A 26045-nucleotide genomic window follows, 5' to 3' on the forward strand; every position below is an offset into this window, starting at 1 on the left:
TGTTTGCACATCTCTGTTGCTTGTGGGGCTCGCACACAAGAATTTCACTCGCATGTGCTGTGCCAGTGTGCCTGCACATGTGATGTGACAATAAAAGTGATTTGATTTGATTTGATTTGGGATACACTCCAGCCACACCTTCTTTACCTAACACAAAGAGAAAGATCACATGCGTCCTCATTACGAGAGGGATTTGTTGGTGTGTAGTAAAAGCGCAACACTGATGAATATTCTCATAACTAACATATAACTTAAGGCCCTTTACATTTGAATGCCTGTGATTTTGACATGGACCTCAAACTTACACAGACGGACACAAAACTAAAGAAACAAAAAAGCTTCAGTGTCAAACTAGCTTTACTTTCATGGATCTGTAGCAATTTCACCTGATTTATCACTCAGAGTCAAAACACACAAATGACTCATTCATTTATTAACAGAAAAGTACAATCAAGTTACCTACACCACAAATTAAGTTCACATGAATAAAATGAAATTATTTTCATGGGTTTACTCCAGCTAAGCTAATGAAACAAACAAAGATGTCAATATTGGCAAAATATAAATTTGTTGAAGTCAAATTATATTATTAAATAAGAAATTAATCTATGAAAGGCAATAAATAATGGTTCAACCATTCTGTTCACTTACTATTTTAATATATCTCTCTCATTTTGTATTACTTTTTCTATACCTGTCTACATGGATTTATCGTTTTCAAACACACACAAAAACATGAATGAAACCACAGAACACATTAAAACCCTTTCAAATATATAATGAAGAAAGCTGAAAGCTACAAAAACAAAAAGTAGAGAAACATGTCAACACAGGTGAAAATACAAGTCAAAACTAAGATCACAACAGTAACTATGGCAACACCAACACAAACTTTACCCACCACCTGTAGTTCTTACTAGAGTGACTGTGACTTTGTCTGTGCCTCCAAAGTGACAGTCAAATTAAAGTGTCAGATACGAGGACATCCAGCATGTTTTGCAACTGCACTCCATTGAAAACGATGATCCACATTTATATCAGGTAAGGTTTGGGACTGTTATGGTCTCATTCATAGCTGTTAATTGTTCAATCAGTTGTTTAATCTCTGCCTCTCTTCCACAGCATGTCTTTATCCTGTTTTCTTTCTCTCACCCCAACCGGTCGCAGCAGATGGCCCCGCCCCTCCCTGAGCCTGGTTCTGCCAGAGGTTTCTTCCTGTTAAAAGGGAGTTTTTCCTTCCCACTGTCGCCAAAGTGCTTGCTAATAGGGGGTCATATGATTGTTGGGTTTTTTTCTTTTTTCTCTGAATTTGTTATTGTAGAGTCTACTTTACAATATAAAGCACCTCGATGTGACTTATTTTGGTGCTATATATGTAAAATTGAATTGAGATGAATTGAACTGAATTCATGGCTGTTACAGTTATTAAACAGTAGAAGTAGAAACAGGACATAAACCGTACAATGTTTTGTTCTCCCCCCTGACCTCCTCAAGCAGATCTCTGGCTCTCCACACTTTCTTCTCTATCATTTGTGTAAGTCAGCAGAGGTTGCTGTCAGATGAAACAGAACTATGGATCCTAATAAACTGCACACAGACAAAGCCTGTGCAGTGACGTCCACAGAAGGACAGAGTCTAAAGTGTTGAAAGAGACGCTGCAAATCAAAACAAGAGACTAGAGCCTATCAGGAAAACTAGTGAGTGGACCTCTGATTAAAGAATTTCTACCAAACTACAACTGCAGCTGAACAAATGAGCTTTTGGTGGAACTTTACACTCTGAAATATTGAAAGATTTAAAGGATGAGACAGCTCAGCACAGCATGTTATTAACTTCACACATGAAGTGGTTCAGTCCAGTCAGACTTCAGTTTTGCAGCCACCGTCCACATCCTGTTTCTTTGACTGGTCATCACGGCAACTCTGGAGTTTCCTCCAACGAATCCTGAAGTCTGTCAGTCCTTCTGACAGCATGAGGCCTGACAGCTGGACAAAATGTGCAGATGATGAAAAACATGAAGCATAGTTTGAACTTGTGTCAAGTTTGTGTTGGTGACTGAACTGCTGACCTGCTGTGAAACCTGCTGCTGGATCTCTGTGCTGTGCATGTCTGCCTCTGACTGAAGCTTCATTTTCACCACTGTTTGCTTTGTCACTGCTAAAAATGAACCACATATAACAACACAAACATTAGTGTTTGACATGATGACAGGATCTTACAGTGTTTGCATTCTGGACCTCACCTCTGAAACAGAAAAAACGGATTCCGACACCACAGGTGCCATCATTCAATTGCCCCGACATTAAATCCATTGCTCCACAGTATTCAACTGAACCGTAGTTTTCAGGCTGACCAGACCTCCAGTTAGTGAATGTGGAGGTGGTGTTGTCAGACCAGAAGGCCCAGGGATCCCTGTAGAGGCCAATCCACACATACTGAACCCCTGATCCATTCAAAGTGAGCGTAATGTTGGATTTCTCCTCTTTGCTTCTTATACTGGTCAGGTCTGTGTGGTATGTCCTGCAGTATGACTGAGCCGCTGACCAGGAGCGGCTCTCCATCACTAAGATGTAACTTGTATTTTTGGCTGTGAAATTAAAAAAAAAAGGATTAATTTTGAAACACACAGACTGTGAATCTCATAAATTAGTAGGACAACTATGCCAACAAATCTTTTTCCTACCATTGTAACACAGGAAAGGGTAAGAAGCTCCACAGGGTCTATCATTCATCTGTGTTTGTCCCTGAAGAGCCACACAGTATTCCTTTGCATTTACACAGTCTGGTTGGCCGTTAGCCCAGATCAAAAATTCATGTGTACTGCCAACATAAAAAAGTTTTCCCTCCATGGACCACTTCCAGCTGTAACGATCATCATAGAGCCCTATCCAAGCCCAATTATTGATCCTTGGTGAAATTGAGAAAAGCAGCTGGTTGATGTTGCTGTTGTAGATGGTGACCAAGTCAGTGAAGTGTTCTCTGCAGTAACTCTGAGCTTTGGTCCAGGTCATCAGCTGGTTCACAAAGTGGTATTCTCTGGAGTGGGGAGGAAGAGTGGAAAGTCCTCCTGAGAAAAATAAAAAGTTTTTATTGTGGAAACTGGGCTGTTAGACAAATCACTGAAAAAGACTGAAAAATTTAAACCCTTTAAATAGTTATACTGTTCTTTGAGTTTAAATGGAGAAAACGATAACACACAAAAGAAAGTCCTGCTGGTGAATGAGCAATATTTTTTAATTCTGTTTATTTTTCTTTTCTTTTTATTCAAACTGCAATAACTATGTGTAGCGCAATCATGTACAATTAATATTATTAATAGTATTAATAATGTTACAACATTTTTATAACATAACCTAAATAGAATGAGTACAACAGAGTAACTTTTTCTGTTTAGCAAAACTCAATAGTTTTTTCTTTACTTTTGTAATCTTTTTAATTACACAAAAGTCAAATAACTGGATATTAAAATCTCAAAAAACATGTCAGACTGTCAGGGTCCTGGGCCTGAGCGACCAAGGATCCATGGGCAGTCATGGACTTGTGTTATTTTATGTATTTTTGGTGTTGCTGCCCCTCTTCTCCCTCTTTGCGCACGTGTGTGTGTGTATATGTGTTTCTGCGGGCACCTTCAGGCCTGGTGGGTGTGGCCCTGCTGGCGAACTGGCCACACCCGAAGCCACACACCTGCTGCTGATCAGGCCTCGTCGGGGGAGCTACCTAAGAGAGTCTTGGAGCTCCCACCGACGCGGGATCATTGCGTGAGACTTCCCGTCAGTTCTCCAGCTGGTCTGTTTGTGAGTGTGAACTTACCAAGTGTAATTAAGGGTGCTAACTACTGCCTCTATTTTTCCAGGAGGATTGCTGGATGAGAGGGCAGCAGGCACAGTCTACACGGGCACAAGGGAGCAGACACATGGAGCACAAACACTGGGAGAAGACACGAAGTGGAAGTTGGGGAAAGCACGGGGATTTATTGTTCTTATTTCCACACACTTTAAATAAACGCACTGTTTATACACAGAGCACTGCGCCTGGGTCCTCCTTCCCCACATCCCCACGGTCTGCCACGCCAAACCGTGACACAGACAAAAATGTAAAAATCTTAACGTAGCTGATTACCCAGTTGCACAGATTGCTGCTTAATTTAAAACCTTAAGTAGATTTCATCAGTTCAACAGTATCGTCACGGTCCTGGGTCACTAAGCCAGTCTTTTGGATTTGTTGCATTATTATTATTATTATTATTCTGTGACTTCATGGTTTTTGATTACTTTTGTTTTGGTTTCTGTGTTAGCGCTCTAGTCCTTTTTTGCTTTGTTAATTCCTAGTTCCTAGATTTTGTTCTGGTGCCCCCATGTTTAGTGTCGGTTTAGTTCTGTCCTCGTGTTTGTGTTGTTCCCCAGTCAGTAATGTCTCATGTTGCTCCTGTACTCTGTTCAGTGTCTAGTGTGGGTCTCTGTCAGTCGTGTACTTCCTGTTTTATTTTGACAGTTCTGCTCTACGTTCAGCCTCTGTTCCCCATCTCCTCTGTGTAATTAGTACCAGCTGTGTTTCCCTTCTGTCTCCCATTTCCTGATTACTAAGTCATGTATTTTAGTCCTCTTTCATACCCTGCTTGTTGCTGTGTCGTCCCTTTTGCTGTGTGCTTCCCTGTGTGTCTCTCCATGAGTTTAGTTCATATTATCTCAGTATCATTTTTTTATTGTTTTTCTTTTGAGTCAGCAATAAAGCTGCTTTTGAGTACTTGTTTTCCCGTTTTTTTCCTCGTTTTAAATCGGTATCGGTCCGATGCTGAACCAAATTACTGGATCGGATATCGGAGAGTAATAAAAAATGCAATCCTAAATAGGGATGCAACGAAACCAATTTTTTCAAACCGATACAATACCGATACTTGGATCTGAGTACTTGCCGATACAGAGTACATAAACCGCTACTTCTACCACACACACACACACACACACACACACACACACACACACACACACACACACACACACACAAATACAATTAATTGGAAGACAGGTTTTATTATATTCCCTGCCGATAAAAAATAAAATCTTAATAAAAATGACCACAAAAAAATTTCAAGTGAAAAATAAGCACTTCTGTTAAATTATTGCAGAGTCTCCACATTGTAATTTTACAAAATATCACTGAACTATTGGCACTGTCTCGAGCTTTCAGAATAATAAATAAACACTTCTGTTTGGAATAAAATAAATACAAATTAGGTTTGCGAATAAAATAAACTTTTAAATTGTTGCAGAGTGTCCATATTGTAAAAAAACAAACAAAATAACGAAAGTATTTGGCATTGACGAACAAACTCCTCATCAGTCCACTGTGCCGTTAAACTGAGGACTGACATCGCGCACACACTGCTTGTCTTTACCTCTTCAGAAAGTTTTGGCACCACTATCTCCCTGATGTATGGGCGGCTGGGAATTTCGTATCGCAGCTCGAGTATGCTGAGAAGACGGTGCTATCCTATGTTTTACACGGCCAGCATTGGCTGGTCATCCAGAGCGATAAAATGAGTCGGACCCTCTGTTATTTAAACTGCCCGTGGATTTTCTCTTGACATTTTTCATCGCTTTTCCAAAACCTGAGTTAAAGTTGGCTGTTCCGGTCCACACTGCTGACATTTTTTTTAGCCTAGCTACAGCAGCCTCCAGTTTCTCTTTTTTATCTGGAGTCGCCAGTCTCACTCCCCTAACCCTGTGCCTGTTTAGCGCGGGATGTCCCCCTAGTGGCCAATCTAAAAAACTACAACAGAAATGACAAGCCACCCTCTGATTAATGAAATAAGTTGGTATCGGTTAACTTTTACGAGTATGAGTACACACACATTTTACAGTATCGGCCCCGATACCCGATACCAGTAGATACCCGATACCAGTATCGGTATCGGTGCTTCCCTAATCCTAAATACAAACTTAACAATGTGGTATATGTAGTGTATAGTGTATGCTGTACAGTGCAGCGAGGAATGCCCAGACCTCTACATTGGAGAGACCAAACAGCCACTTCACAAGCGCATGGCACAACATAGAAGAGCCACCTCCACCGGACAAGACTCAGCGGTCCATCTGCATCTTTCGAGGATGCCAATGTTCACATTTTGGACAGAAAGGACAGATGGTTTGAAAGAGGAGTAAAAGAAGCCATCTATGTCCACTGTGAGCAACCATCTTTGAACAGAGGCGGTGGCTTATGACACCAACTCTCTGCCATCTATAATCCAGTTTTGAGATCCTTAACAGACGCCTTAATGCCCACTCACATCCTGGGCCATCTGACCTCAGGAAATCACATCATAGGGTGGGGCCAGGTTTCACAATGAGCTCACCTGAAACCCTGGCTGATTGTGACCCACACCCGTTTTCACACCTTGGCTCATGTGATTAGGTAGAGGATCATCAGGGGGTCCTTTGTCCCTCTGTGGGGGGATCTCCCACTAGGTTTATATCTGGGACTCTCCACCATTTGACAAGCTTCTCGGATGAGAGGTGAAACGTCTTCAAGCAACTTAAAGAAGTCCCGACGCTTTTCTTTACAAGCTCTTTAGACAGATTGTTGATTGAGCATTTTTATACACCGAGTGTTGTTCTTCCTTCAGCCCAAAGATCAAAGAATTGGGATATTTAACAGAACATTTCAAGTTTCTACACATCAATACAACTGTTATAGCCCATTTTTTTAAAAATATGTATGCATTAAGTGCATAGTAACTACATAAATTGCAAAAAAAAAGAATAATAAAGTACAAAAAAACTGAAAATAATTTTTGTTTTGTTTTTTACATATATTTCTACTTAGAGAAATTTAAGAGGTTTATCCCTCAAAACTGTAAATACCAAAAAGTTGCACAAAATAGTTTCCCACCACAGGAAATTTATTTTGAGTGCCTTCATAGACTTATTTTTGAAATACACCAATTTATGATATTGGTACCGGACATAAAAAAGTGGTATCATGCCATCTCTAGTTGTAACCAATGACAAGCCTCTTGTTCACAGTCACTCATGGATAAATCCCATGAACTCTCAACTGGCAAGCATATATGAACTGAGTAGGACCTAGTGTGTACCATTTCTACAGTTCTGTGACACAGAAATGGAAGGTCAGCATCATGGAAGAGGGGTGAGGATGCGGGGGGAACAAAACAGGGGAAGACGCCACATACATAGGCAGATTCCTAATGAAATTGGGGCAACACTTGTTGTCCATGTTGTCAATCGCGGCCTCAAAGTGGATGAGGCTTGTCGGAGGGCGCAACCAAATGTTGGAAGAACCACTGTGAATTCAATCATTCAAACATTTCATAGGCAGAACAGGTATGTATAGTATGGGACAGTAATCCAACATCTCATAATATCTCATGTTTAGTGTGCATTACTGTAGTTTTACTGTAATTTGCACCACAAAGGATTGAAAGACAGGCTCACAGAGGTGGAAGACAGCCCCCTTTTACCCCGCAGTAAGAGGAAACTATTTGTGCAATGGTGATTGCAAACAATGCAATAAAGTTGAAAGAAATTCAAAGCGCTGTCATAGAGGATAACGGTGTATTTGGTAATATTGGATCTGTGTCAATTGCAATAATGGACAGAGTGCTCAAGAGAAAAGTAATGTGCATGAAACAATTGTACAAAGTGCCATTTGAACGGAAAAGTTAAAGAGTGAAGGAGATCGGTCACCAGTATGTACAGGTAAAACATGTCTCGTATACTCTAATGTTTAGCACTGTAAACTCTTTTACTTTGTGTAGTTTCATGTAGTAGACTAGCAATTCTGTTTCTATATTCACAGAACATGCAAAATGCATTATGTTACACTGGATAGGGAACCACTGCACACATTCATATATGTTGATGAGGCGGGTTTCAATCTGGCCAAAGGCAGAAGGCGTGGAAGAGATCGCTTTGGACAGACAGCAACCACTGATGTCCCAGGTTGGCACGGAGGGAATGTTACAATATGTGCAGCCAACTCAGACAATGGCATCCTCACCCATATTCCCTTTTTGTTCCATATAAACACAACATCTCCTGACTTTTCAGACACTCTTTACAGGGACATAGTCCCTGAGAATGAGAGGGGTGGAGGCCAACTCAACATGAATGTTGTTGTGTGGGATAATGTCCGTTTTCACCACTCACATCTGGTCATAAAGTGGTTTGCAGCACATGACACAATGCTGGTTTAACTTCTCCCTCCCTGCTCCCCATTCCTTAATCCAAAAGAGGAGATTTTCTCTGCCTGGAGGTGGAAGGCCCTGCTAGCAGCCATGGATGCAGCATGAGACGACATTACAGAGTCATGCAGAGGGTGGATTCGCCACTCCAGGAGATACTTTCCTCGTTGCATCACAAGGGATGATATCCGTTGTGATGTAGATGAAATTATGTGGCCAGACAGACAGGAATGTCTGGATGTGCCACAAAACCCTAGAACTGAGGAAGCTTCTTAGATGAGAGGTGAAGTGCCTTCAAGCAACTTAAAGAAGTTCAGACGCTTTTCTTTCCAAGCTCCTTTAATAAGTTAAGTATCATTTCCTGTAACTGGGGTAAGTCATTTGAGGAACTTTTTCCACTATAGTTTTGAAGTGCAACATCACTCTCAACCCAACTGTATATATATAAAACCCTATTTATTGGACATTACTTTTTAAAACTGGTTTGTATATTTGTACATTTCTCTTTTCTTTGCTTTAACCATCTTGTGACTCTTATCTAACAATTGCATTTTTTTAAATCTTTACTGTGACCGAAAATTTCCTCACTAGCTTTTTATTAGAGAAATGCATTTAAAGCATTGAAAAGCTAAATAAAGAAAAGTCAGTTGAGTCTTTTTAAAGATTGCAGTTGATACATGCTTCATTTTAATGCTCCAGTAAATTCATTATTTTTTTCATGAATTGTTTTTAAAATCATTATGCTATGTTTCAAAACAGAAGTAAAAACAACGACATCAAAAACTATTTGTTAAACTTTGTGCATAATGTTAATGCAAGAACCTGAGAGCAATTGATAAAAGACAAGGACATTTTACTTTTACTCGAGTTCCTTTGCTCAGAAAAGTCTTTTATGTTTGTGGTCAAATTGACCCCAGGAATCGAAACCTTTCAAAGATGACCTCCATATAATAGAAATAAATAAGTCAAACTTAATGATATTTTTAAGTAGCAGATTACTACTAAGTTGATCAGAAATAATACATTAAACTAAGTCAAATAAAAGAAAATGTTAGATGAACTTAATTTAATTTAGCAGCACTATTTTCTTTTAATTACACTTACAATTCCTAATTTATTTAATATCAATACCAATGTATGTACATTCATTATCTGCAGCCAGTCCTTTCCCTTTACAGTCATAGTCCCTATATTTAAAATCCTTACTCTTACACACCACACTGCCTTTACCTCTCTCTATTTACACATATTTCCCTGTCCTCCTCCTTTGTCTAAGCCCAGCAGTTTGTAATGGCGCTGCTATTAGCAAGTGTTAACTCAGGGCACATCCAGTATGGAAATTCAATTCTTATCCACATTTGATTTGGCAGTGATTTGACGTCAGGTGTCGATAATGATGCAACTCTCAGCATTTTGTCTGGGCTTGGGACAAACTATAGGTTTACGCTGGCTTGTTGTTAATAACAGTAATAATAAGAATGAGGAGGAAAAGAAGTGAAGAGAAAAAATATTTATTCCCAAAGCTGTAGAATTGCCACGAATCAACAGCCAAAGCTTAAAAATCTATTTGGTTCAATAGATATCATTATAAATAACAACAAAAAAACAAAATATTAACAAAGGAAGATAATTTTACATTAATGCAGGTGTTGTGGTAGGAGGAGATAAAGATTTTCTGACTGTTCTTGTGGTTGATGTGTTAATAAAAAAAAAACTGTACATGTAATCTGATTACCCAAATGACATCAGTCTGCCTCTGTGTGTTTATAGGCTACATTTCAAATGTTTAAGATATTAATATTACTGACCTGAGAGCAGCAGGATGAGCAGTAAACAGGTTTCTTCCATTCTTCTGTTTAATAGATACTCATCATGATTATTATTGTACTGTAATTATTATCAAGTGTTTATCATTTAAGGTTTCTTATCTCCAGTCTACAAAGTTAAGTAGGATATAGTTCATATGCATATCCAAAATAATTATATTCAATACTTTTTAAATATTCCAAAACTATCATGTCTTAAAAATGGTTTAAATCATCATTTGTAAGTTTTAGAATAATGTTTAGAATATAAACATATCCAAGAATATAACTGTAGAATTAATGATGCATAACTTACCTGACAGCTTATCTTCTCCTCTGTTGACTGAAGCTGACTTTTAAGAAGGTCTTTGTTTGTTCTTTTCATATATTTTACTGTCAAATGAGGAAAGCAGAAGGGAGTGACCTCTCTGTAGAAACACACTTTTATCTAAACTATTATTGTATGTTCTGAGCTCTGACCAGTTTATTGATTATCCCCTTAGCTTCTCTAATTGGAGATCTTACGAAAACTTGTTAAACATGAAAATGTTTCAAACTGAATACTGTATATGTAAATGTTTGATATCTTCAAGTGGGCCTATCTGTAATTTTCAGAAAGGTAACACGTGGACATGCAGGTATGTTCTATAAAACCTTTGAGGCAACAAGTTTTCTGAGTCTATACAGTCATGAAACGTTTTTGCAGTGGCACCAAAGTGTTAAACTTTTATTTAACATGTTTCAAGGTGTGCCTCGATGCTCGATGCAGATCTATCATTAATAATTTTCCAATAATTCAATTCAATTTTATTTATATAGCACCAAATTATAATACATCAGACATAATACATGTGAGGCCAAAAGACCACTAACTATACATCAATGCATTTAATCAGAATCAGAATACTTTATTGATCCCTGGGGGAAATTATTTTTTGTTACAGTGCTCCATTATAAACCAACATTAAGACAAGACAGACAATACACTAACTAAGAATAGTACAATATACATACATACATACATACATACATACATAAGTCAACAACAAGAACCTAACCACATTCAAATGCCATTTAAGCAGTTTATTATTAAAATATGATCTATACCAGTGTTTCCAAACCACTGTGCCACAAGAAATTATCAGGTATGCCTGGAAAATTATCTGGTTCCACCTGATTAGTACTCAAAGTACGGGCTAGTAACGGGCAGAACAATTACAATCTCTACCACTAGAGGGGAGTACAACTACCAGCTGTAATTAAATTGGTTGCCAACTGCCGGAAAAACAGAAGAAGACGTAGAAGAAATTACATATTAGTCGTAATATGTGTGAAATAGCAATAAATAAATATTTAAAAAGAAAAAAGTAGTCAATCTCACCTGGGTCCTGGAGAAAATTTCGACGCAGATGAAGGCCCCATCATGAGTAGTGGAAAAAAGTGTTGTTAAAAATAACAGTGCATAATAATCAATGTTGATGTTGATCAAGTAGATGTCCCGGACTCTACTATTAATAATACAGCAGTCCCTCGTTTATCGCAGGAGTTACGCTTTAAAAATAACCCGGGGTAGGTGAAATCCATGAAGTAACCAACTTGATTTTTTTTTTACATTTATTATAGATGTTTTAAGACTGTAAAACCCCTCACTACATGCTTTATACACTTTTCTCAGACAGGCATGAAGCTGACTTTTAAGAAGGTCTTTGTTTGTTCTTTTCATATATTTTACTGTCAAATGAGGAAAGCAGAAGGGAGTGACCTCTCTGTAGAAACACACTTTTATCTAAACTATTATTGTATGTTCTGAGCTCTGACCACTTTATTGATTATCCCCTTAGCTTCTCTGATTGGAGATCTTAAGAAAAATTGTTGAGCAGGAAAATGTTTCAATTTAATGCTTCAAACTGAATACTGTATATGTAAATGTCTTCAAGTGTTCCTATTTGTAATTTACAAAAAGGTAGCAAGTGGACTTGCAGATATGTTCTACAGAACCTGTGAGGCAACAGGTTTTTTCTATACAGTCATGAAACGTTTTTGCAGTGGCATCAAAGTGTTAAACTTTTATTTAACACGTTTCAAAGACTTTTATTGACAATAAAACAACTACATGTAGCTGGAAGTGCTGTCACTCCCAAAACTAAATATTATGGTATTTTTGGCCATGTGACCATACCTGTGCTTTTTAAAAACCAGGAATTCTGTAAATGGTGTGCCTCGATGCTTAAAGAAACACACGCAAGGTTACGCTAAAATGATTCTGCTTCACCAACATGCAAACCATTAGGAAAATCAAGCTGTTAATAAGTTTAAAAAAAAACAAAGCAAATTAACTCAGGCGTGGTTCTAGGAACAGGCGCAGTTGTTAGTAGGATTAAGTGGGGAAGGATTGTTGAGTCTGTGCTCGTCATTTGTCTCCATGCGTTAAGGACACTGTAGAGTTTGTCACTGAATCTCAGGGATGGGAACGCTTAAGCTTCTAAGATAAGATAAGATAAGATAAGATAAGCATTATTTGTCCTACATGTGGGAAATTTGTTTTGCCACAGCAGGAAGTGGGTGTCTGTAGCTCAGGTGGCAGAGCAGGTCAGCCACTAATCAGAAGGTCGGTGGTTCGATCCCAGGCTGCCTCCTGGCTGCATGCCAAATATCCTTGGGCAAGATACTAACCCCATGTTTGCCTACTGGTGGTGGTCAGAGGGCCCGGTGGCGCCAGTGTCCGGCAGCCCTCTGTCAGTGCGCCCCAGGGCAGCTGTGGCTGCAATGTAGCTTGATGTAGCTTGCCATCGCCAGTGTGTGAATGTGTGTGGGTGAATGCCTGAATGTAGTGTGAAGCTCTTTGGGGTCCTTAGGGACTAGAAAAGCGCTATACAAATGCAGGCCAATTTACAGTGCAAAGGTTATATAGCAAAAAATAGAATACAATAAGAATACAAAACTGTACAGAATAGAATAAAATAAAATACTATATACAGTAGAATAAAATATACAACAGGATAAAAATACAATACAAATTCTATATGTAACTGAGTAAAAATACAACTTTGTCAAAAAAAGAGTATTGCACTTAGTGTTATTGCACATGTGTGGATGTGTGTGTTTGATCAGTTGAAGTCTTTGTTGTGGAGTCTGACAGCAGTGGGGAGGAAAGACCTGCGAAATCTCTCCGTCCCACACCGTGGGTGCCGCAGCCACTGAAGGAGCTGCTCAGTGCTGTCACAGTCTGCTGCATGGGGTGGGAGATGTTGTCCATCAGGAATGACAGCTTAGCCGCCGTTCTCCTGTCACTCACCACCTCCACTGGGTCCAGAGGGCATCCTAGAACAGAGCTGGCCCTTCTGATCAGCCTGTTCAGTCTCTTCCTGTCCCCGGTTGAGATGTTGGAAACCCCAGCAGACCACACCACAAAAGATAGCTGAGGCCACCACAGAGTCATAGAAGCTCTTCAGGAGTGGGCCCTTCACTCCAAAAGACCTGAGTCTCCACAGCAGGTAGAGACTCTGCCCTTTCCTGTAGAGGGCGTCTGAATTAGGAGTCCAGTCCAGTTTGTTGTTCAGATGAACACCAAGGTACCTGTAGCTGTCCACAGCCTCAGTATTCATACCTTGGATGTTCAGTGGTTGCAGTGGAGGTTGTTTGTGCCTGCGGAAGTCTACCACCAGCTCCTTGGTTTTACTGGTGTTAATCTGGAGGTAGTTCAGCTGGCACCAGTCCACAAAGCATTGGGTCAGCATCATCTGCTCCAATGCTAGGTTGGTAGGCAAACTGAAGTGGGTCCACTGATGAGCTCACCAGGCGCTGAAATTGAGCCAGAAACAACCACTCCAGGGTCTTCAGGGTCAGCTAAAAATAATTTTTGTATTCACTAAAATATAAATTTTAAGTCGTCCTAAACCTAAATCATGATCATCATTCAAACAACCAGCAAAATATTCCTGAGTTGTCTGCTCAGTACATTGGGCGTGGCTGTAGCTCAGGAAGTTGGTGGTTCAATCCCTGGCTGCTCTGTCTCTGATGGATCCTTCTGTGTCAATTTATGATAGAAGAAATGTTGTAGTTGTGAAATGATTGTATAGATGTGTGGAATGAGGCATGTTGAGTGCTGAGGGAGAGTAGAAAAGATGCTGCATATGAACAAGCCCATTATTTTGGAACTTTACAGTGTTGTTTATTAGAGATTTACATCATTAATTTATTACTGAGACTAAGTGGAAGTTAAAATACAAAAATACATAAAATAAATATGTTTATGTGTGAATGAACAGAAATCTGTTAAAAACCTAAAATATAAATTAAAAATAACCATGCAGTGACACCTGATACACAGTAATCGCATCAATGCCAGCAAAATGAAGGAGCTAGTGAGTGACTTCAGCAAGAGGCCACCCCCTATTACACCAGTGAACATCCAGGATTTGGCAATTGAAATGGTGGAGGAGTATAAATCAGAATCAGAATCAGAATCAGAATACTTTATTGATCCCTGGGGGAAATTATTTTTTGTTACAGTGCTCCATTTTAAACCAACATTAAGACAAGACAGACAATACGCTAACTAAGAATAGTACAATATATACATATATATACATACATACATACATAAGTCACTTATAAATAAATATTTGGAAAAGAAACATGTGTAGCTGTAGCAGCAAACAGTGTGTTAAGTGGATGCGTTGTACAGGGAGATGGCCACAGGCAGGAATGATTTCCTGTGTCGTTCAGTGGTGCTTTTCGGTAATCTCAGTCTCTCACTGAACGAGCTCCTGTGACTGACCAACATGTCATGGAGTGGGTGGGAGGTGTTATCCAACATTGTCTTTATCTTGGACAGCATCCGCCTCTCCGACACCACCTTGAGGGAGTCCAGCTCCATCCCCACAACATTGCTGGCCTTACGGATCAGTTTATTAAGTCTGTTGGCATCTGCGACCCTCAGCCTGCTCCCCCAGCATGCAACAGCATAGAGGATCGCACTGGCCACCACAGACTCATAGAAAATCCTCAGCATTTTCTGGCAGATGTTGAAGGACCTCAGTCGCCTCAAAAAATAGAGACGACTCTGGCCCTTCCTGTAAAGTGCTGTGGTGTTTTTAGCCCAGTCCAGTTTATTGTCAGTGTGTACTCCAAGGTATTTATAGTCCTCCACAATGTCAACACTGACCCCCTGGATTGAAACAGGGGTCAAGTGTTTCCTGGTCTTCCTGAAGTCCACGATCAGTTCCTTGGTCTTTGCCACGTTGAGCTGCAGATGATTCTGCTCACACCACGTGACAAAGGAGTCGACCACAGCCCGGTACTCTGTCTCATCATCCCTGCTGATGCATCCAACCACCGCAGAGTCATCAGAAAACTTCTGAAGATGGCAGGTCTCTGTGCAGTGGCTGAAGTCTGTGGTGTAGAGGGTGAAGAGGAGGGGGGAGAGGACAGTCCCCTGTGGTGCCCCTGTGTTGCTAATCACCTTGTCAGACACACACTGTGGGAGACGTACATATTGTGGTCTTCCTGTCAGGTAATCAACAATCCAGGACACCAGAGAAGCATCCACCTGCATCGCTGCTAACTTATCACCCAGGAGGGTCGGCCTGATGGTGTTGAAAGCACTGGAAAAGTCAAAAAACATGACCCTCACAGTGCTCGCCGGCTGGTCCAGATGGGTGTAGACACGATTGAGCAGGTAGATGATGGCGTCCTCTGTTCCGAGACGAGGCTGATAAGCGAACTGAAGGGGATCCAGATGTGGTCTTACTATGGGTCGCAGCTGGTCCAGGATGAGCCTTTCCAGGGTCTTCATGATGTGGGAGGTCAGTGCCACGGGCCTGTAATCCTGGGGGCCACTGGGACGAGGCGTCTTTGGTACAGGGACGAGGCATGATGTCTTCCACATCACCGGGACCCTCTGCAGACTCAGACTCAGCATAAACAGTTTATGAAAGACTCCACACAGCTGGGGGGCACAGGCCTTGAGGACAAGGGGACTCACTCCGTCTGGTCCAGCAGACTTGCCTGAGTGAAGTCTCCTCATTTGCATCTCAACCTGGTATTGAGTGAAGGTGATGGGTGGGGGAGGGGTGTCAGGAATCTCACAGGAGGCAACATGTGAAGAGAGAGGCTGGCACAGTGGTGTGGCTCTGGATTCCAGGCTGACTGCAGGTGAGGTTGTGGGGGTGGGAGCAGACACTGTGGTGTCGAATCTATTGAAAAACAGATTCAACTCGTCGGCTCTATTCTCACCTCCCTCAGCTCCCCTGCTGTTGGTTGGCCTGAATCCAGTGATGGTCTTCATGCCCCTCCACACCTCTCTCATGCTGTTCTGCTGGAGTTTCCACTCCAGCTTCCTCCTGTAATTGTCCTTAGCCTCTCTGATCTTGTCCTTTAGTAACACCTGGATCTTCCTCACCTCCTCTTTGTTGCCCCCTCTGAAAGCCCTCTTCTTCTTGTTGAGGAGGGCTTTGATGTCCTTAGTCACCCACGGCTTGTTATTTGGGTAACAATGAACAGTCTGAGCTGGAACAATGGAGTCGGTGCAGAAAGTTATGTAGTCTGTGATACACTCAGTAAGCCCATTGATGTCCTCGGCGTGAGGCTCACAGAGTGTTTCCCAGTCGGTCACCTCGAAACAGCCCTGTAGTTCCGCTATTGCCTCCTCTGACCACCTCCTAACAGTCCTGGTGGTCACAGGTTCCCTCCTCACAATTGGCACATAGCGGGGGGTGAGGTGAATCAGGTTATGATCTGACCTACCAAGTGGGGGGAGGGAGGAGGAGCTGTATGCATCCTTGACGTTAGCATACAGTAAGTCTAAAGTTTTCTCTCCCCTGGTGGGACAGTCCACATATTGTTTGAATGTTGGTAGTGTATTGTCCAGTGATACATGGTTGAAGTCACCCGAGATCACAATAAAGGCACTCGGGTGCTGAGTCCTGTAGCCGAGCTATGGCAGAGTGGATAGTGTCACATGCAGCTGTGGGGTTAGCAGAGGGGGGAACATAAACAGCCACCAAGATGACGTGAGAGAATTCCCTGGGTAAATAATACGGCCTGAGTCCAACAGCACACAGTTCAGTGTCCGGGCAACAAATCCTTTCTTTGATTGTTATGTTGGCAGGGTTACACCACCGGTTGTTAACTAAAACAGCAAGCCCACCTCCTTTACGCTTACTGCTAGCGATGCTGTCCCTGTCCGCCCGAACAGTGTGGAAGCCTTCCACGGAAGCATTCTCATCGGGAATGACCTGGTGCAGCCATGATTCGGTGAAACACATCAGGCTACACTCTCGGTATTCCCTCTGACTCCGTACCAGTGCTGAGAGCTCGTCGATTTTACTTGCCAACGATCGCACATTTCCCATCACGATAGACGGCAGACACGGTTTAAACCTCCTCCTCGCTTCGAGCCTCCGCTGTCTCACCGTCACCTTTTTTCTTCTCTTCTGTCCTTGACCTCTGCATCCCCGATGTGTTTTCCTCCAAATTTCAGCTGGTACTTCTGCGGGCACTTCTGCGGGCCTGGCCAGCGAGCCGGCCGGCATCAGGGCGATCAGCTGATCAGCTGATCTCTGGGTTTTCTGCTCTCTTTTATGTTGGAGTGGTGGAATGGCAGAGAGGGACAGGGGGAAACTTAACAAACTTTTCAAGATGGCGCGGCCATGTCCAGACGCCTTCCTGACCGCTCTGCTCCGACTATCCACTTTTCTTGTTTTTTACTTTTTTTTTGCCCTGGTTGACATCCCAAAATCCTCTAATCTTATAGTATACGACAGCAGATCACTTGTAAACATCGGTGACAAGGTTGCACATCTAATCTTGGACAATTTTAAACCCGACCCATCCTGGCCGCCAGAGATTCTACGCGGCGCGGAGAACAACAAAGGACGGGGCGCTCATCCGAGGCGTAGAACAAAGAAGCGCCGGGGGAAACGCGCTGGCATTAGGAACAGACTGAGACAGCAGGCGCATTGCGCACCACTGCCCAGTATCCTACTGGCCAACATACAATCCATGGAGAACAAGCTCGATGACCTAAGAGCAAGAGTCACCTTCCAACGTGACATGAGGGACTGCAACATTCTGTGCTTCACGGAGACATGGCTGACCCCCACTGTGCCGGACTCCGTCGGATTCCACAGAGGAGGGGCCTGAAAACTGAAGGCTCTGCCTCCCATTCTACTTTTAAATACTCTAGGAACAACAAGTAGGCCTGCAGAGCGAGAGCGAAGTGCTCTAATAGGGTGATATGGTACTACAAGGTTATTAAGATAAGATGGGGCCTGATTATTTAAGACCTTGTATGTGAGGAGCAGGATTTTGAATTCAATTCTGGATTTAACAGGAAGCCAATGAAGGGAAGCCAAAACAGGAGAAATATGCTCTCTCTTTCTAGTCCCTGTCAGGACTCTTGCTGCAGCATTTTGAATTAGCTGAAGGCTTTTCAATGAGTTTTTTGGACATCCTGATAATAATGAATTACAGTAGTCCAGCCTGGAAGTAATAAATGCATATATATATATATATATATACATATATATATATATATATATATATATATATATATATATATATATATATATATATATATATATATATATATATATATATATATGATGACGTCACAGAGCAGAATCATTCTGTCCAATAAAGGATCTCAGATCAGCTGCTGCCATCTTGTGGCCACAGTTGGTTACTGTCTCTGAAAGCTGCCTCATGTTTCCTGTTTTCCTGTTAACAAAGGTTGGAGCTCATCATGCTGAGAGGGGAGCAGCATTTGTCGGCTCTTCACACATGTTCATTATATTCTGATGATCCGGGATGGAGACAAAGTGTGATAAGTGTGTTCAGCACAACTAGTTTTGTAGTGGAGATATCAAAGATAGGCACGGCTGTGGCACTGATTCAGTCTTTGAGCACTACGGTCACCCCGGTGTGTCGGCCAGATCACCACTGAAGGCCAAATTGTCCCAGTGTATGAGAGAAGAAGGGAGCTTGAGGTTTGAGGCACTTTATTGTCACCACTCAATTTCTGGGGCTGTAAACACAGCGGGTGTACATAGGTGTGTGTGTGTGGTTTTCTACAAAGGAAATAAACAATGGAAATAACGATAAATAAAGAGAATAGACAAGTAAAACACTCAAATACAGACATAATACAATATAGTTAACATAATTAAATATAAAGATCACAAAAATATAGTACACTTCAAACTGCTCACACTATGCAACTAAACGGCATTAGTGCGAGGTTAAAAGTTACCGTGGGGACATAGGAACTTCCGGTAGTTATAATATAAAAAAAAGTAAAGCGTCCGCATTATAATCAGTTGTAATGCTCTTATTGCGAAGGGCAAGCAGGAACGCCATACTTCCGGTCGAACTATGTTTGCTATTTTATTAATCCTCGTACCTAATTGTTCGCTACAAACTCCGCTACTTTAAAGTAAACAATCACAAGCATCACATACAACATACAGAGAAGGTCTGATAACACAGGAATGACGTTATGGACATACGAGCGACCGTCATGCGTCAACAAAGCTAAACCGGGGTAAGCTAACAACATAAATTAGCATATGAAATGAGGGTGAACTCACGCGTTGCATGCGTGGCCTACCACTCCAACTATGGACTACATTAGCCCCTAAATGGTAACATACTACAGTACTGACACAAACAATGGCAAAATACAACACAGGCCAATACTTACTTGTCATTTACGCACACATAACATTCCCCATTCAGTGCACCCCCTCCGGACCAACACTGCTCATCCGACATTAAACTGCCCACCTTATTAATCGTCACTAGAAGGTGGGCTGGCCCAAACTGACAGAAGACTGAATATTAAATGAACTTATATAAACTTATAAACACCAATAAAACTATTCTATGAACTTTGGGGCCTTTTATACAAGTTTATCTCATTACAGCAGTTTGATGTTTCCCTTTGAATCCCCCTGAAGATCCTGACAGTGAAGCACGTACATAATACTCCAGCCTTTCAACTCTGAGCTTATTTAGTTCTATTAATACACTGAAATCTCATTTGTGTCATGAAGAAAGTCTTTAATCAAACAGAATTCAAAGATCAGAAACATTTCATATATGGAGTTAAACATGAATCATTGTTTCAACAACATATTTATTGTTGTCATAAACAGACAAGAAGACAACAACAAACTGCTCCTCCCATTCAACACATGTCAGTCCATATCCCAGCAAACTAAATCATCTCCATTTACACATCAAATAGAAACATGAATCACTTGTAATGATTAGAAACTTGATAGAATTTCAAATCTAGTTTGGGGAGTCATTCAGTGAGAAACAGTGAAATGATTTTCCATGTGAAAAGGTGGACAGAAGAAACAGAAAGAAACAGTGAAACTAAAAGAGAAACAAAGAGCTTTGGAACAACGAGGCAGCAGGAGGACAGCTGCAGTTTAACAGCTTCAACTCACTGACAGGAAACAACATTAAATATCATCATCCTCAAAAAAGGGATTGGCCATCTCTTGAATTTATGTAAGCATCTTGCCTGAATTCAACACAATTGCCTTATACTTTAACCCTTTAAGACCTACCATAGAACCAAGTCCGCCAGAGCTTATATTATATTTTTACATGCTGTGGAACCATTTTTGGGAGCATTTCAAGTTGCTATACATCAATACAACCATTATAGCCCAAATTTTAATAATATGCATGCATTAAGTGCATAGTACTTACATAAATTGCAAAAAAGTGCAATAAACTACAAAAAAATTGAAAATCGTTTTTGGTTTTTTAACATATATTTGTAGTTAGAGAAATTTAAGAGGCTTATCCCTCAAAACTGTAAATACAAAAAAGTTGCACAAAATTGTTTCCCACCACAGGAAACTTATTTTGAGTGTCTTTATAGTTTTATTTTTGAAATACACCAATTTTCATATACTGCAGGAAAAACCAAAATAAATATTATAGTGCAAATTTGCAAAAAAGCAGCAAATGCATCAAAATAAACTATTTCCAGCAGTGCAATATGAGTCCTAAGCATCCCAGAAACGACACAGAAAGTCATAAAGTCAAACATAACTTTTAAAAACACCAGTATAGGCCCTGAGGCCCTGATGGTAAAAAACTACATTTCCGCAAAATGACGTCACTTCCAGTTTCGGCCAGGTCATGGCGGACATGCGACAGTTCACGCTGATGGACTTAGGAAGTGTTATGAACAGCTGATCGGATCGGCAAAGTGTGTTTCTGGAATATTATGTTTTCATTGCTGCAAGTGCTTTTTATGCAGTTTTTGCAAAGCTATATGTGGAAGGAAACTGTGACCGAGGACAAGCTGATGGCATAAGATGTAAGTACAACTCCTCCGGTTTCATATGCAAAAAAAATTATTGCGCTAGCTCACGTGGTTGCAGTCCTACCGGTATTTTAAAATAGTTACGCAAAATGGAGCGTGTCCGCTCCGACCGGCTTTAAAGGGTTAAAGTTAAGTGTAACTATATAGTGTAGAAATTACATGATATGCAGAGAGGGTATATAAAATTGTTCATATCATGTTTGAGGGAAATAAGTCAGTAATGTAACAATGCTAAATCTCCCAACACCGCATGCAATTTCCACTCGTGAGCTTCAGATTGTGGTTTGAGGAAGGTATCCATCTCAGTCAAGTCAAGCAGTCACCTCTACTTTTGTTGGTATACCAAAAAGGAAATTGGTTGGTTCTTACATTTACAAAAATCGAACTTATAATTTGAACAAAATAATTTCATGTTTTTGTGGTGAACGTAATGAAATCATGTAGGATCTGTATGAAATTCATCAACTTAATTTGTTCTTGTTGAGATGACATGATACAATCTAGTAAGTTCAAGTTCAAATTTTATTCGCCACACGCAGGATGCCCTGCATGTTCATTGTATGTTCTTCAGCGTCCTCGATCGACAGTCCCGCCAGGCACACGACCCTCCATGTCTGCATGGAGACATCGTGTACTCAGCAGGGAAAGTCCCTCCAGGGCACTCGGGCTCTCCCAAGCCCAGACTTCTTGTTGAGAAAAGGGTGTCAATAGCATTCAGAGACCAGTTGATCAAATCCTTAATTCTCTTTTAGGTTTTTAGACACAGACTGTGAGAGAGTGTTCCAGAGAAAGTAATACATACGAGACAAGACAAGGACACAAGAGGCTAAGCAGGGAAGATAAGGGAGAGGAGGAGAGGAGAAAAGTGCGACTGCCTTCGCCAAGAGCCAAACGAGAAGAGTGGTTAGTTGCTGGACTCATGAAATCAACAAGATCGCACAAGATTTCAAACTGCAGGACAAAAACCTACAGAAAAAGCTGCATCAAGCCTTGTAATTATAGCTTTCCTGCTCTCATTAAGTCTGGAATGGTGGCATTGTGTTTAGGGCAGTTACCTCACCGCAAGAAGGTCCTAAGTTCAAATCCACAGTCTGGCTAGTTTGCAGTGGGTTCCCTCTGGGTATTCTGGTTTTCTCCCACAGTTAACAGTCACACAATTGGAGTTGGGTGTGTTGGTTATTCCAAATTGCCTATGAATGTGAGTGCAAATGGTTGTTTATCTCTATGTGATAGAGCTGTCCAGGGTGTACCCTGCGGCTTAACCTATCGCAACGTAAGCCCTACAACCCGGATATAGATAGGAGAATGGTAGTTGTTGTAAATCCATTCAATTTTTATGTTAGCCAGACTCTAGACTTTGTTGAACATGTCATATGTAATATGAAGACAACATGTAGTATTTAAGTCACCAAGTAGTATTGGGGTAACAGTTATTGAATAGTGTTGCAATAAAATGACAAAATTGTGAAGGACTAAAATATTCCGTATTATTGAATATGAATCAGGTGTGTTGATTTAAATAAGTTGTGTAAGTTTCTGCCAAAGCAAAAAAAAATGTGTGCAACCAATGTCCACTAATGAATTAAGTAAATCCAACATGCTCGTTTTTTAGTGCACTGACACCTTCAACGGACACACCTTCACTTTACGCAAAGTTTGAATGTATGGAAACATCCTGTGAGTGAAAGTGTGTGTGAAGGTGTGTATGTGTGTGTTAGTATCAGGATCAGAGAACGACAGCTTTCCTCTGTTCCAGTCCAGATTCACTGTGATCCTCTGGAGCTTCTTCTGGACTGAGAGAGCAGTGGATGGAGCTGATGGTGAGCGTGCTGAGTATTTACCTTCATAGAACCATATTCTCCATAATCCAGACTGTATCAGTCCCTTCCTCTGCACAGACTCTGCTAACACACCCAGTTCCCACCCTTTACTGTCTCCAACTTCAACATCCCAGCTGTGAGTCCCTGAGTTAAAGCCCTCAGAGCCCAGGACAGAGTAGAACAAATCAAACCTCTCTGGATTATCAGGAAGCTGCTGCTTCTCTCCTCCATATCTCACACTGGTCAGATCTTCAGACAGGATGAGTTCTGGATGAGCAGTGTTTGGGTCCAGAATGAGAGGAGTGTAGGAGACCATGTACTTCATGTTGTTCCAGATGTTGAAGGTCAGGTTGCCCAGGTGTTTGGCCTGGTCTATCAGAGCTCCTGAGGGCAGCTGTGGATCATCCAGCAGGGGGCAGCGCTGGACTCTTTCCACTGCAGCCTTGTAGTTGTGCAGGAATGAGACGTCTTCAGCTCTCAGCTCCTCCTCTGTGGCTCTGACTGTGTCTGAAAGAGCTGCTATCTCTCTGCTCAGAGCCTCCATCTTCTCCTTCATCATCCCACTCTTCTGCTCCTCTTCCTCCCTCAGTGCAGCCAGCCTGGCCTCCTCTTCCTCTGCTAGAAACTGGTGAAGCTCCTTAAACTGCTCCTTAATCTGCCTCTCTGTGTGTCGGGCCTGGACCTTAATGTGTTCTGCTGTTTGATCAAACTTCACTTGAACTCGTTTGCAAACCTTTAACTTCTTCTTTAAGGGCTCCAGAGTTTCCTGAAGTTCCTTCTTGTGTTGTCGTGCAGCTTCATCGATGGGTCTGAATCTGTGATTGGTGTGTTTTTCTGAGTCTCTGCAGACGACACACACTGGCTGCTGATGGTCCAGACAGAAGAGTTTGAGTTTCTCAGAGTGCAGACTGCAGAGAGCCTCTGAAGCTCTCTGATCTCTCTCCTGTAAGAACGACTCACGCAGGTTCTTTAAAGCCAGATTAAAAGGTGGATCCTCCCTTGAAGATCTTCTGTTACAAACTGGACACTCGTGTGTTGGTCTCTCTCTCCACCATCTCTTCAGACAGTCTTTACAAAAGCTGTGGCTACATGACAGAAGAACAGGATCTCTGAAGACCTCCTGACAGACCGGACAGCAGAGATCCTCCTCTGATCTGGAAGCCATTGAGTCTGTGAGTGAAGCTGAAAACAGCAGATAGGAAGTACAGTCAGTCCTGGATCCCCTCCCTCCTCTACCACCTTCACTGAAACTTACTTTGAGTCGTGTTTTTGCTCAAACTCACATTCAGTGTGTGGAGCGTCAGCAGCTTGAAGCAGCAGTGTTGGAGTTTTCCACTTTTCTCTCCTGTAGCTGGACTCACTCAGAGGAAGCTGCTAGTTTGGTCTTAGCTCAGTCTGATCGTCTGTGCGTCTCTCTTTACTGAGGACAAAGAACTTCCTGTTTCCTGGTTTGTTGCATTTGAGTGACGTAAGGGGAGGAGTAAAATGTTGCTGTTTCACCTGTGACTGAGGTGTGTTTCATTCCAGAGTTAAACTGTAATCCTGCCTTCAGGTCAAAAGCTATTAAACAGGTTTTGCATCATTTTCACCTTCACATGTCACAACATAAAACCTTTTGTTAATTCTATAAAATAAAGCGTGGCTCAGTCGTGCAGTTGTTTGGCAGCTTTTATTTCAGACTTTGTTCTGGTTATTGTTCAGGTTCCCTAGCAGTGGGAGTGTAATGCAGTCACACAAACACAGGTTTTGTTAAGGTGTATTCACTTTTTTGCAGACCAAAAAATTCAAATGGATCATAGATGTGCGTTTTTTGCTCCTCTCACTGAAGAACCAGCTGTTACTGTAACAGCAGCTACATTTCCATCAGACCAACACCAACATCAAATTGTCTTTGGGAAAAACTACAGCTCTAGATGGAAATTAATCTTTGAGTTTAAGTCCTGCTGTTTATTCCCTAAAGCACAATTACATTAATTCATTGATTATTTTACTCAGAAATTTCGTTTATTACCATTAAATATGTTTAAGAATTACACATTTACAATTCATTCATGAGTGCACCTGCAACGCTTACCTGTTGAAGATCATGGTTGATGTAATAGCATTATTTAAGACCAGCATCCACATCTCCTTTTTGCCAGTTTGTCACCTTTCTCTATATCCACCAGTCGCTCTGCCTGCAGCTCGCCCACTTCTCGGACATCCTTTTCACTTGGTCACCTGAGGCAGACTCAGCCTTTAGGCAACTAAAACATCTGTTCACTTCTGTACATCCTGACTCATCCAGACACTAGCAAACCATTCAATGCTGAGGCTGATGCCTCAACTGATGCTACAAGCCTGTGCCTTTTTTCCCATGGTTCAACCCCTACTGAGTGAAATTATGATGTTGGTGAGCGAGAACTGTTGGCCCTTGAGGAATGGTGTCTTCTGTTAGAGTGGACAGAACAATCTTTCATCATTTGGACCAACCATCAAAACTTAACGTACTTAAGAACTATCAAATGGCTTGCAGCCTGTCATGCCTTTGGGTCCCTGTTTCTTTTTACTTTTCTTTCTTTCTTTTTTTACTGTTTTTTTGTTGTTGTTATTTTTTACTCTACCAGATCCCTGCAACACCAAACTAGATGGATTGTCACATCAATTCATCACCAACACAGATACAACTGAGCCCATTACCATCCTTCCACCCACCTGGAAAATCGGCTACTTTACCTATGATATGGAGGGGGCCATTCATCAAGCTCTGGTATCAGCACCAGATCCCGACGCATGTGGCAGGGCCTGCAACACATCGCTGATTTCCAGCAGAGTAGCAGCAGAGTCACAGTCAGCTGCAAAACGCTACCAGATGAGCTGAGTTGTACGCT

General features: G+C 41.4%; 1 protein-coding gene and 1 long non-coding RNA gene across 2 annotated transcripts; both read right to left on the reverse strand.

Moving 5' to 3' along the window:
* Positions 1-1767: 1767 nt before the first annotated feature.
* On the reverse strand, positions 1768-2893 carry LOC113017787 (uncharacterized). Its single transcript, XR_003271570.1, has 3 exons — positions 2684-2893; positions 2069-2587; positions 1768-1985 (listed from the first exon to the last, which is right to left on the reverse strand). It is a non-coding gene; the product is annotated as an uncharacterized LOC113017787 (long non-coding RNA).
* Positions 2894-22789: 19896 nt separating this feature from the next.
* Positions 22790-24361, reverse strand: LOC113017768 (nuclear factor 7, brain-like). Its single transcript, XM_026160883.1, has one exon. The coding sequence runs from the start codon at positions 24338-24340 to the stop codon at positions 22964-22966; it is 1377 nt and encodes a 458-aa protein (XP_026016668.1). The 5' UTR covers positions 24341-24361; the 3' UTR covers positions 22790-22963.
* Positions 24362-26045: the final 1684 nt, after the last annotated feature.

This window comes from Astatotilapia calliptera, unplaced genomic scaffold (assembly GCF_900246225.1).
Source record: "Astatotilapia calliptera unplaced genomic scaffold, fAstCal1.2 U_scaffold_2, whole genome shotgun sequence".
In the NCBI taxonomy this organism is placed as follows: domain Eukaryota; kingdom Metazoa; phylum Chordata; class Actinopteri; order Cichliformes; family Cichlidae; genus Astatotilapia; species Astatotilapia calliptera.